At 45.5% G+C, this 12,941-nt stretch overlaps 1 protein-coding gene across 5 annotated transcripts in view; it reads right to left on the bottom strand.

Moving 5' to 3' along the window:
- SLC8A1 (solute carrier family 8 member A1) overlaps positions 1-12,941 on the bottom strand; it is a 336,414-nt gene that overhangs the window by 25,746 nt on the left and 297,727 nt on the right. For all 5 annotated transcript variants that reach the window (XM_073339984.1, XM_073339983.1, XM_073339986.1 and 2 more), the window contains 2 exons: positions 11,214-11,344; positions 7,846-7,945 (listed from right to left, as the gene is read on the bottom strand). In XM_073339984.1, coding sequence (XP_073196085.1) covers positions 7,846-7,945; positions 11,214-11,344 — 231 coding nt within the window. The remainder of the gene's footprint in view (positions 1-7,845; positions 7,946-11,213; positions 11,345-12,941) is intronic.

Raw genomic sequence — 12,941 nt, 5'->3', positions numbered from 1 at the left:
GACATAGGGGAACTTTCTCCCTATAATCAGGATACCTCAGTTATGTAATGACTAAAAAAAGGGAATCCCCCATAAGAGGGGCTAGAGACATTAATCTGTCACTTCAGTGTTATGTAGTTATTGATATTGAGCCAGCATTTATAAGACAATGAGACCATAACATTCATTACAATCAGAGCTGTTAATAAATATGTTTGAAGTGCCTACTTATCTGAAGGACAGGGAAAAATATCTGTTCACTATTTGTTTTTCTGTTAAACTTTATAATAAAATGTAAGATAGACAGCTTTGCTCAGAATGGAAGGAAATTACTTAAGACAACTCAAGGACATTAGATTTTGAACTCCGCAGTAAGTAGCATTGGTTTGTTTTTTTTTGTTTTTTTTTTTTGCGGAGAAGGCAATCTGTACAGATATATGTTTTAAAAGAATACATTTGAAACTTTATCAGACTTTAAATCATGCATATTAAACGCTCAGATTAAGGGCAAATTAAATATCAGTTGTGGGCTTCACTTGTTATGACATGTAATTATCACTCTGAAATAGGGGAACACTATGAGTGGGATTTTCAAGAGCACCTACAAAATGGGAGGGGCTGCAGGAGCTCTGAAGGACAGGGTTAGAATTTAAGATGATCTGGACAAACTGAAGAAATGGTCTGAAATAAATAGGATGAAATTCAATAAGGAAAAATGCAAAGTACTCCACTTTGGAAGGAACAATCAATTGCACCAACACAAAATGGGACAAGACTGCCCAGGAAGGAGTATTGAAGAAAAAGATCTGGGGGTTATAGTGGATTACAAATTAAATATGAGTCAACAATGTAATACTGTAAAAAAAAAAAAAAAAAAAAAGACCATCACTCTGGGATGTGTTAGCAGGCGTGTTGTAAACAAGACATGAGAAGTAATTCTTCCGCTCTACTCAGCACTGATAAGGCCTCAGCTAGGGCACCACACTTTGGGAAAGATGTGGACAAACTGTAGAAAGTTCAGAGGAGACAAACAAAAATGATGAAAAAAAAAAATCTAGAGAATGACCTACAAGAAAAATTGGGTTTGTTTAGTCTGGAGAAGAGACGATTGAGGCGGGGACATGAGAGTAGTCTTCAAGTACGTAAAAGTTTGTTATAAAGAGGAGGGTGATAAATTGTTCTCCTTATCCACTGAGGACAGAGCAAGACGTAAAGGTCTTAAATTGCAGCAAGGTGAGATATTAGGAAAAAAAACATTCCTGTCAGGGTGGTTAACCACTGGAACAAATTACCTAGGAGGGTTGTGGAATCTCCATCATTGGAGGTTTTTAAGAGCAGGTTAGACAGACATGTGTCAGGGATGGTCTAGAATACTTAGTCCTGCCTCAGTGCAGGGGACAGGACTAGATGACCTATCGGAGTCACTTCCAGCCCTATGTTTCTATGATTGTATAACTTTTGCTCCTGAGTTATGTAGATTCTTTTGAAAATCCCAGTCTATAAACTCAGAATCTTTAGTGGTAGTTACAAGACAAAAAGAGCCGTGACCTACTGTGAACTTCCTTCTAGCTCTAGCAGAGCAGCCAGCATGGATCACCAATGAAATGCCCAAATATCAGAATTAGAGAGATTATAGAATTCTACATCCTATTCCAGAAATTCATTTCCAGTATGCTGTAACATTTCCAAACTACAGCAGTATTCACTACCCCCAAAAAAAAAAATCTAGCTGTTAACTGCTACATAATAAAATTAAACACAGAAACTTATCAGGTCTACAGAAACTTTATACTGTGACAAAGCTCTGTCCTTGTCTCCGTGGGTCCCACGTTTTCTGGGAGATTTTGCTAGCCTCAGAGGCTCACTGTGTCCATCCACATAACCCTTCTCTCTCTATAGACAAGGGTCACAGTCTACTGAGCCATTTTCATCATAAGCCAGCAAGGGAGGTGAGAAGAAGCTATCCTCCCTTGCACAGTCTCTGTTGCCTCCCAGTCTCAATAATTAATTGGGGGGGGCAGCAAAGGGGGGAGCCCGGGCCCACCCTCTACTCTGGTCTCTAGCCCACGGACCCTAATAGTATCAGCTATGGTAGTTGACCTTTTAGAAACATGACATGTACAATTCCCTGGGCTACTTCCCCACAGCAGCCCCCACTTCCTCAAGCTCCACTTCACCCTTACCTCAGGGCCTCCTTCCTTGTGCCTGACTTGGTGTGTACTACTCAGTCTCTCCAACAGCACAACTTCCTCCCACAGCTCCTGACATGCACATCCACCTGACTGGCTGGGAGGCTTTTAACTAGTTTTAGCCAGCCCCTGCCTGGCTTCAGGTGTCCCAATCAACCTAGCATTCTCCCTGCCTTCTGGAAAGTTCTTAATTGGCCCCAGGTGTCTTAATTGACCTGGAGCAGCTGCCATTTAACTTATCCTGGCACCAGGGATTTGTTTAGCCTGGAGCTAATATATCTATCTCCCACTACTTTTCTATAGCCATCTGGCCTTGCCCTGTCACAATATCTAGAACACCAAACAGATCAATCCTTTCTACTCTATTCCTAGCCATATTCTCCTTCTCTACCAGTACATCACACAATGAGAAAATGTATAGAACTCTGACACAGCTTAGTGTACACTGAAATTGTAGTCCTTTATAAACTTCAGCTTCCTATTTCACACACAGTGTATTAACTCAGCAGTGTGCAACCAGCAGCACATTTCCATTACAGAATGAAGCCAGGGGAGACATGTACCGCACAGCGGGCAGTATGAAATGCCAGGGGTGTTAATAAATGAATGTGGATTATGTGGCAGACAAGAACTGGGTGGGTGCCTTATTTTGAACTGGCTATATCCCTGGCAGGGATGGCCTTTATGTGCTGTGTTTATAGAGTGCCTAGCACAGTGCAGTTCTGGGCTCCTAGGCACTATAGCTATACAAACGACAATATCCTGTCATAACTCACTCTCTGATTTAAGAGGAATTCCCCCTCTCATTGATCCCAGCAGTCACATATTTTATTATCAATAATATTTTGCAGTACAGAAGTTCCCCAAACTTGGTTGGGGATCTATTATGTAGGCACAGAGTAAGAAAGAGGTTGCAAGCGCTTTGGGTCAGAGACTTAATAGACAAAGGGTGAGAAAGGAAACCAGGGTGACAGAAACTTCCCAAAGCAGGCCAGAGGCAGGACTTGCACGCTAGGCTCGTGTTCTAGGCCACAGGGCCATGCTGCCTCAGGCCATGCTGTCAGTTCTGATTTCTCTTAGCAACGTCCCCACGCTGTCGTGGCTGCTTGGTGGAATACGCTGTGTTGTGAATCAAGCTTTGCATGGCTGAGTGTGCTGTGGGTACAGGAGCTCACCTAGGCTTGTCACATTTGACTTTTCGGATTGAAGGAGCTTTCTTCTTACAGACACTAACTAGAAAGCACCACATCTCCTCTGCATTCCTGCTGTCACTCAGGGCTTTATTTATATTATAATAGCAATACAAGGTAGTGTTTGGGAAGAAACAGTGGAGACAAATAACAGGGGATCTCACTTGGGCCTGGAATCCAATTAGGAGCTGACACCTCAACTGCTAGAAGAGGGCCTCATCCTCCCTGATTCAACTAACCTCATTATCCCTAGCCTGATTCTTGCTTGCATATTTATACCTGCCTCTGGAAATTTCCACTACATGCATCCGACAAAGTGGGTATTCACCCAGGAAAGCTTATGCTCTTTTAGTCTATAAGGTGCCACAGGACTCTTTGCTGCTTTTACAGATCCAGACTAACACGGCTACCCCTCCGATACTTGAGCTGGGTCCTGTTGCTCAAATGACAAGGAGACTTTAAAACAAGGCTCTCATCTTCCACCCAGGCACACACCCCTAGACAAGACAGCTGCCCACAGCAGACTCAATACATAGGTAGCACTACAATTTCTTCCAAGTTGTCTCCTCTGGGTGCAGCGACGCTGGCAAAGCAGGCTGGGGGTTCGTGCCGCTCCCCTGGTTCTCCCAGATGGCCCAGCTCCACCAGCAATGCACAACAGCTCACCAGGCTGCCAGTCCCAGCTTCTCAGCTGAGGCCTCCCAGCTGCACGCATCTTGCCCTGGTATCACAGTTATCCGCAGCAGGCACATCAAGAGCTCGTCTCTCATTCACTCCCTGGCCTGCCTCTGCCAAGTCCCAGGAATCCACCTAGCCAGGGTTTTCTTTACAGCATTTTCTGAGACCGAATGCGAGAGGCTTGATCCTTCCATGGAGTCAGTGCTCAGTGCTTTCTGTGGTTTGTTTGGGAGCATGATGCCCCAGCAGTCAGCTCTCAGCACTGCATGGCCCCACACTGAACTTCTGACTCATCACTATTCTGCACAGTGACAACAGTGGCCCTGCAGTTAGGTGCCAGCATGGGACTTGGGAGACCTGGGGTCACTTCCCTGCAGTGCCACAGACTTCCTGTGTGAACTTGGCAAATCACTTAGTCTCTCTGTGCCTCAGTTTCCCATCTGTACAATGGGGATAACAGCACAGGGGTGAGGGGAGGGTAGATACATTAGAGACGTGAGGTTCTCAGACTCTGTGGTGACGGGGACCTGTGAAGGGGAATGCTAACAACCTGCGCTGCCGAGAGTGGTCGGGCAGGGCTGTGGCAGGTTGCCTTCTGCCCAGGTATTCCCCTGTCTTACTGTCATTCTGCCCTGCAGTGGTCTGGCCTTCCAGTGACTCAGCCCTCTGGCCAGGTCACTGGCCAGGTCAAGCCCACCCCTTCCGGGGTATGTCTAAAGAGGCCAGTAATGGGCAAGTCCTTAGGATTAAGTGAGGGAGTCAGGGCTTCCCCTGGGGTCTGGGTCTCGTGCTCCAGAGCATTGTATCTTCCCCAACAAGGAACAGAGTTCTGTGGTTGTCCCTCTTTAGGGGTGGGAAAGAGAGCCCAGGGTCCCACTCCACTGGGCTCCAATCCAGGGCCCATCAGAAGGCAGCTAAATCCTGCACCCTGGGGTACTAGGCGGTTGCCTCCCTGCATCACTCCCTACAAGTCCCCTCTCTCCCCACAGAGTAAAGTATAGAACTAAACACCCAAATAAAGTCTCTGACCTTCAGAGAGTCCCAGGTCCCATCTCTGGAGGCTAGGCAGGTCTCAGGCTGCAAGAGCTCCCAGGGTACCCTTCCCAGGAGCTTATCATGCAGGTCAGCTCACTTCCACATCGGCCTCCCACTGAGCTACTCTGCTCCCCTTTTTAAGCACCTCCTCCAGCCAGTGCATGCATTGCTGGTGGGATGAGGAGGAGGGGCACCTGGGCCCAGAGTAGCTTTTTACCCAGCCCTTTCTACTGTGGGGTATGTAACCTCATCATAGGCCACAGAGGCACCCAAGATAGACTTAGCTCTCCACCTTGACTATGTTTTGTTCTCTCTCTTTTACCACCTCTCTCCCACTCTCAGCACTGCCATTAAATCTATCAGGAGCGTGGGCGGTGACCAGATTTTTTGCTGCCCCAAGAAAAAAAATGTGCTGCCCTAAGCTCCGAGAGCGCAAGTGCCCAAGCAAAAAAAAAAGAAAGAAAGAAAGGGGGGGTGGCCACACTCCGCCCCTGGAACCGTGCCGCCCCCCAGCACGGGCCTGCTTTGCTGGTGCCTAGAGCCAGTCCTGGCAGGGACGCTCCCAAGCCTGTTCAATGGATGCTCACTGAGCTAGGCAGCGGATACTCCCTTTGGTCCCCTATGTGGTAAGGAACAGGCCGTTCCAAAATGTTACCGATTCCATAGCCAGCTATCCGGTATTGCAGCACATTACACAGCCAGCGCACCATTGGGCGGCTGCCATTCTTGTGGCAGGAGATGTTCGAGACCAATGACAATAATTAGGTTTCGGATAAGGATGACTAAGTCAAAATTATTTTCTAAGATACCGAGTTATCCATAGCCTCATTACCGTAGTATCTGAGCACCTCACAATTCTGCATGTATTGATTTTTTCTACACCCCTGGGCAGTAGGGAGCGCTCTTATCCCCATTTTATTGGAGGGGGAATTGAGGCACCCAACTCCCATTGACTTTCAGTGGGGAACTGGACACCTCTCTGCCTCCTAAGCGACTTGTTCAAGATTGCAGAAGAGGTCCCTGGCACAGTGGGGAACTGAACTCCATTCTTGCATGTCTCCAGCAAGTACCCAACCCTTGGGCCATCCTTCCTCTCCGGGGTTCCTTTTTCTATCTTCCATTTTATCAAGTAAGAGACCTTCCAGTGCAAACTGTTAGAACTGTCATGGTATTTCAGTGCAAGGTAAAATAAGGAATTCTTTAAGGAAATTATTCATATCCTTTGTCAGATTTAACCACATAACTTCCAGGGACATAGGGAAGGCAATCAACATCAGGCTTGCTAGATGGATGGGGAAGAGCTATATCTTGGGTCACAGCTAAGCTATCCACAAAACCAAAGCTGTGTGAAAAGAAAGATCAGCTGCAGACTGCAAAGGAAAATCCTCTCAGGTGTAGTGAATAAAGTCGGTTGCATGGTATCTTCAACTTAGGCACAGTGAATGACAGCACTGAGATATATGCCTTTCATGTTCTAATCTTTAATTGACAAAATCCACAAGGGAGTAAACAGAACATCTGACTGTCAGTAGCCTTATTGGCAGCCCGTCAATGCAGCAGCACATAGTGCAGACCTAATTTAAGGAGGAGGAAGCTAGCGCAATGTCTTCCTTCAAATGTCTCATTGCTTTGCCGTTTTGTGGAGGAAGGAAACTATGCTATGTAGACCTGAAGAAGGGACATGTGATGTGCACACACCAGCAATACCAAATGATTTCTAAGCACTGAGCAGACAGAGGTGAGATCTGCTCCTCACAAATGAAACATGCCTTTTTGTTTAATCAACCCGTTATGTAATGTCTCCAAATGGAGTCTAGTTAAAATTAATGAGGCTGTTCCTCTCAGAGGAGTCCATGAAGGTGCAAAGTCCAATGCACCAGGCAGACTGCTAACAAGGATGGAGATCATTATTTACTCTGAATGCCTGCCTGGGAAAGTTTCTGACACTCATTTTGTCTTTGTGCTTGGCTACTCTTGGAAGGGACATTGGAAAGCGACAGAAGATAACGCACTGTGCTATGATTTATCACCCTCTTATTTCCATGGTCAGCTGATTGTGGAGCTATGTCATGTCTGGAATTGCAGGAACGTGGCCTATAGCAATTGTCATGATGCACACAGGAGACTCCAGCACAGTGCATGAGAACATGGGGGGAGGAGGAGCAGCTATAGCAGTCCACAGCAGGACCAAGCTGCCCCATCCTGTCAGCCACAGCTGATCAGAAACAGACCCACAAACCATGATCCCAAGCCCATTCATAGGGCGAGACTGTGACTTGGTCTGCGTCCCCAGGCAAGAGAGTAAAGGGACGTAGATATCCCCCACCCCTTACACCTCTGTGTGCACTACCCAGACCCGGGTCTGCACATGGAGCAGTAAGAGGCCACTGTGCACCCACCAGAGCAGGTTGGGGTCGGGCGGGGGGAGACAGATACACAGGGGGATGGAACTGAATGGAGCCTTGACTCTAGCGTTCACTTGTGGCCTGAACAGCAGAGTCAGTGTTGGATTGGAGGGGGCCAATAATTTACTGCAGTTATAGGCCAACAGCAAATTACCACCTCTATCCCTGCTGTGGCACAAGAGGAGGCAGGTAAGAATTGTGGCTCAGAGGGCTGTCTGTGTCACAAGTGTCCTGACATATGTACGCAGATACTGTGAATAACTTTGTTATCTGTTTTGCTTCAGCAGTAATCTGCTGCCACAGACACAGTACAACTGAGACAAAAAAGTGGCTTATCATAATTCATTCCATGTAGAAACAGGAACTTACCAGCGCTGACGGTGATAGCTTCAATAAACTGTTCTCTCCAACTGTTAGTTCCAACCACAAGGGCTAGGTTTGTCTTCTTAATGAGCTTGTCCACAGTATTCTGCAGATGGAGACAAGTATAAATGAATTAAGGGCAATGCTGGCTCAGAACCTGAGATCATGGGCAGAAATCAAAAGCCTTGTGGATTTACATTGTACAGTTATGGATAAGATATTCCACTCAGAACAAGAGCATGAGCAGCAGAAGTGACAATACGTATGCACACAAAATCCCATATTGCATTAAAAAGGTCTGTTTGCTAATCTGCATACCTTCTAATCAGAACTAAAAATCAGCGGTCTCTCCACACTCTTCAGCAGAAGTTTAATGGCAGATGCTGTAGAGAGGACTCCTGTCTTGCTAATGCTTCTTTTGTTACAAAACAGATCAAGGAATTGTGATCTGTATATTTGGAAGCACTGTAAATAATTCAAAGTGAATGAAGTATATTTTTGGGTATCCACTCCTGCTTTTTTACAGCATTTATATGCTTGCTAAATCAGAAACTTCAGTCACTAATGCAGAATCATCATTAATGCTGTAAATGGCTGGCAGAAAATTCTCATTGGAAGTTAATCCAAGCACTCTTCACTGTGTTCTAATGTAACAGGGTGTGGCAAGGCACCTCTCCCACCACATCAGGATTTCTCCCTTGGGGATGCAGGGGGGCAATAAGAGGGGCTGGAGGAAATCACTCCCACTCCAGAGGGTTTACATTCTGGACTTTGGTTTATTTACAGGATTTACCGGTGGGTCTCAGGCTAGGCCTGAATAGTTTCCTTAAGCAAAAACACAGAAGAAATACATCTCCTTGCCCCTAGCAGAGCATTGACTTACTGTGATGACATCTGGTCACTAGTCCTTCCCTGAACAGATGCAAACTCACTGCTTTCCCTGTAGGGAGGTAACCAGCTCTTCACCTAGGCCACACTTTTTCTCCCTGCTGAAACTTTTCTTTCCTTCTTCCCTCTCTCTCTCCTCCCACTCTCACACCAGAACAGGGTTTTTAAAGGTGTGTGTGTAGAAGGTGCTTAATTGACTCAGGTGTGTCTAATTAACCTCTGGTAACCTCTTTTCAGTTCATCAGGAAAGGGGCCTGAACATTCCGCCTAACATTCCGTCTTCCGCCACACTCTTCTAGCTGTCAGCTCTGTCACAAGCGGTCACAATGGGCAGCCGAGAGCGCTAGAATGCACGTAGGAGAGACTCTACTGCTTACATGAAACAGTGTGGCTGGTTTATTTTTTATTACCTTTAAAAAAGGGGATTAAATTGTCAGGCTTAGGCCACGATCCTGCACAGGCTTAATTTTACACATTCAGATAAATGAGACTACTCACATGCACAAAGCTAAGCATGTGCGTAGTGTATACAGCATCAGGATTCATGTGCATGAATGTATGCAGGACTGCGGCCACAGTCTCTTTTCTTAAACAGTATTTTATTTTAGTTTGGGCATTTTAAACCCAGATAAGGATTTGGCTTGCCATATTGTTCTGTTCTGTAATAAGTATCTATAGTCTATAACCAATAGAAAAATTATGGAGTTGCATTCCTTATTTCCTTTGCTGTTGCTCCCAGAACCCTGGGAGAATCAAGGCTACTTTGCCACTTGTGATTAACTGATCATTGCTGGTGTGCTGTAATTTTTTCATGCCAGTTTTCATTAGCACATGTACTCTGGAAATCTCTCCTGCGCTGTATCTCCATCTATTTTACTGCTACTGGATTTCCTGCTTTACAACTTTCGAGATGCTTCTCAAACAAACACTCTGTCTGACACAATTAACACTCCCGGGTTTTCTAAACAGTTAAGTTACAGGCAACTGTAGCAACAACTGGACAAATCAACATTCGACTAACTTAGCTGATGCACAGAAAGTTCTATCATGTATCATAGCAAGTACAGCACTTGTGGTTATTTCTTTTGGTAAACAAGAATGATGCGGATCTGGGAGCTGTCTGTATAAGTCTGTGAAAGAGACACCAGGCAGTTATTCAAACCCCAAATTCAGCTTGTATGACAATATTTTCAAGGAAGGTCAATGATAATAAATTCTTACGGTGCTGGCAACCAACATGCAACAGCCTTGTGCTAGTGCATCACATGCTCAAACCTGTATGGTGCGGAGCTCTCAGCCCCTCCAGTCCAGCTGAGCAACGAAGCACACAAGTACTCCCTTTGACTTCAATGGGGCTTCAGTGATTTATAGCACCCAAGGACCTGGTCCTGACGGTGACGCTGAGCAGGCTAGTTTTGCTGCCCAAGCCTAGTGAAATGCTAGAAATAAACCCACACCATTGCTGTTGCCAAGTCCACGGTCTTGCTGTTGCCGTGACATCACAGCTAGCTGTTGAGAGGGGACAGTATATACCACAGCTGTGCCTTATTCAGCTACTTGTGCTCCATTTGGGAGCTGGGGGCAGAAACTCTTGCTTTTGCTCCAGAAGCTCCTGATGATGCCTTGAGATGCTCTTATGGGGCCTCTCCCACGGAGGACATAAAGGCCATTAGTGGATTTGATTTTGAAGCATAAAGGCTGTAAATTCAGCAGAACATGAACACATCCTGCCCCTGATGAATTTTTCTGAAGAGCATTGTCTCTGATTACATCTCTACCATATGAAAACTGGGCTCCCAACTCCTTCTGTTCCAATCATCCCCATCCCAACATACCTCTTTATGGTGCCAATTAAGTAGTCTGCCACAATTCAGCAAAGCACTTACGTATTAGCTTCAGAGTGGTAGCCGTGTTAGTCTGTATCAGCAAAAACAACGAGGAGTACATGTGGCACCTTATTGACTGACAAATTTATTTGGGCATAAGCTTTCATGGGCTAAAACCCACTTCATCAGATGCACGGAGTGGAAAATACAGTAGGAAGATTTCATGTACTGCTATATATATCTTCCTACTGTATTTTCCACTCCGTGCATCTGATGAAGTGGATTTTAGCCCACGAAAGCTTATGCCCAAATAAATTTGTCAGTCTATAAGGTGCCACAAGTACTCCTCATTGGTTTTACATATTAGCTTGAATCCCATTGAAGTCACTGGCATGTGCTTGAGTTCTTTGCTGAACAGGGATGGATTTAAGCATGTGTGTCAATGCTTTGGCTGAATCAAGGCCTCAAGCGCTCAATATACTTGCTTCGCAAGGATGATACCTTCCTGTGCACAACATGTGCTTGCCAGATGTGTGCTGACTGGGCATGTAAAAAAGATGGAGCCCTTAGTTTAGCAATCTAATAAAATGCAATTAGAGATGCTAATGTAAATTCAGGGCTTCCATGCCCTGGGTGGAGTGACGCAGACAATTGCTGTACCTTGAACTCATAGGATTCTTCAATAATGACTTCTAGTTTGGTATGTTCTCCCAGTACTGGGCGTCCCATTTCTGCAATGCGGCGCTCTTCCTCCTCTTTGCTCGTCAGCGGCTGTTTCTCTTCATTCTCTTCTGTAAAAAAACAGCCCATTTTTGAGCAACACACAATCTTTCACTTTCTGGCACCGGCTTCTATCAGGGGAATCTCTCTCTAAATGAAAATTTTCTCTGGAACTAAGACACAAGTGACAGATAGTTGCTGGAGTAAGGTAGAGGACATTATGCCTGCGCTGAAAGGTTTTCTGTTGCAGATGGCCAGAAGCGTTAGCAAATGAGATCACTAGCTCATAACTCTTCTGAATTTCAAATCCGTTCCACCCCCACTCAGCTCCTCTTGAATTCAGCCTGGACTATAGGAGAACATTCACAATCTCAGTGATGGATTCTCCTCTGGAGTGGCCATGGTGCCAACTTTTAGGGCAATCAATCTAAGCTGGGATTTTCAAAAAGGCCCCTGTATTGGCCTCTCTCTGCCCCCACTGAAGCCAACAGTGAAATATCCCTTGACTTTGATGGGAGTTGGATCAAGCCAGTGCTGCGCACTTTTGAAAATCAGACCTCTGCATGCAAATCAGGCCATCCAGCTCATATGGAAGGGCTCATCCACCTCAGCCACTCTGCCTATATGTGAGTAATGGGGAACTGAATGCATAGTAAAGGTACACTGAATGAGGCAGGGTCCTGTGGCAAAAAATAGCACGTACTCATGTATTTAAAGACTGTATCATAATGAACACACACAGGGACAGGGTGTGTGTGTGTGTGTGACTTAAGGTTACACAAACCTTACTTCTGGCATTACCTAACTTTTGAGTGCTTGATTTTGCACCCTAAACATTTGAATAATGGAGTATTGTATAGGTAGTGTTACACGCAAAATAATGTCAGCCAGTTTTTCATTGCAGTTAGTTACATCACTGTAAATCTGGAGTAACTCTGATGTCACTAGAGTGACACCTGATAGACTCCAGAATCACTGAGCTTGGAATCTGACTCTTCTAGCCTGCGGTATGCTAAAGGACATAGTACATTGAAAGATAGCTCTTCAGTCACTGTACAATCATGACACAACACTTGTGACAAGGACTGTGCGGCGCCCACATAAGGAACAGGGGCTCTGTATGTCTGTGAGCCCATTATTACCGGTGCATAACGAAGGACTCGGAGCAGGGGCTCTAATATTTTGAGTATTTTGCTGACATTTTTTGCAGCAAGTCATAAAATTGGTGAGGCAGATTTTAATCAAGTCTGCAGCAAGTAGCTTGAAGTCTTCACCACCGCCTTGTGATATGTGTGTTCTGCGTGCTTGTCCAAACAACTAGCAATAGGTAAATGAACCTTGGAAAGGTTTATTTCGGTTAAGCATCCAAAAGTTCAGGCATGTATCTGAACCTCAGCCAAATTGCTGTACCGATAAACACACACTCCCATGAGGCCTGTGTCGTATTATCCACATGACACCTTCTAAGAATATAAGAATGGCCATACTGTGTCAGACTAGCAGTCTATCTAGCCCAGTATCCTGTCGTCTGACAGTGACCAGTGCCAGATGCTTCAGAGGGAATGAACAGAACAGGGCAATTTTGAGTCATCCATCCTCTGTCATCCAGTTCCAGCTTATCAGTTAGAGGTTTAGGGTCACCCGGTGCATGGAGTTGAAGTCCCAGAC

Source organism: Lepidochelys kempii, chromosome 3, assembly GCF_965140265.1.
Source record: "Lepidochelys kempii isolate rLepKem1 chromosome 3, rLepKem1.hap2, whole genome shotgun sequence".
NCBI classification, from domain to species: Eukaryota; Metazoa; Chordata; order Testudines; family Cheloniidae; genus Lepidochelys; species Lepidochelys kempii.
Note: the sequence above shows the minus strand (reverse complement) of the source record. Positions and strands in the feature narration are given on the sequence as shown.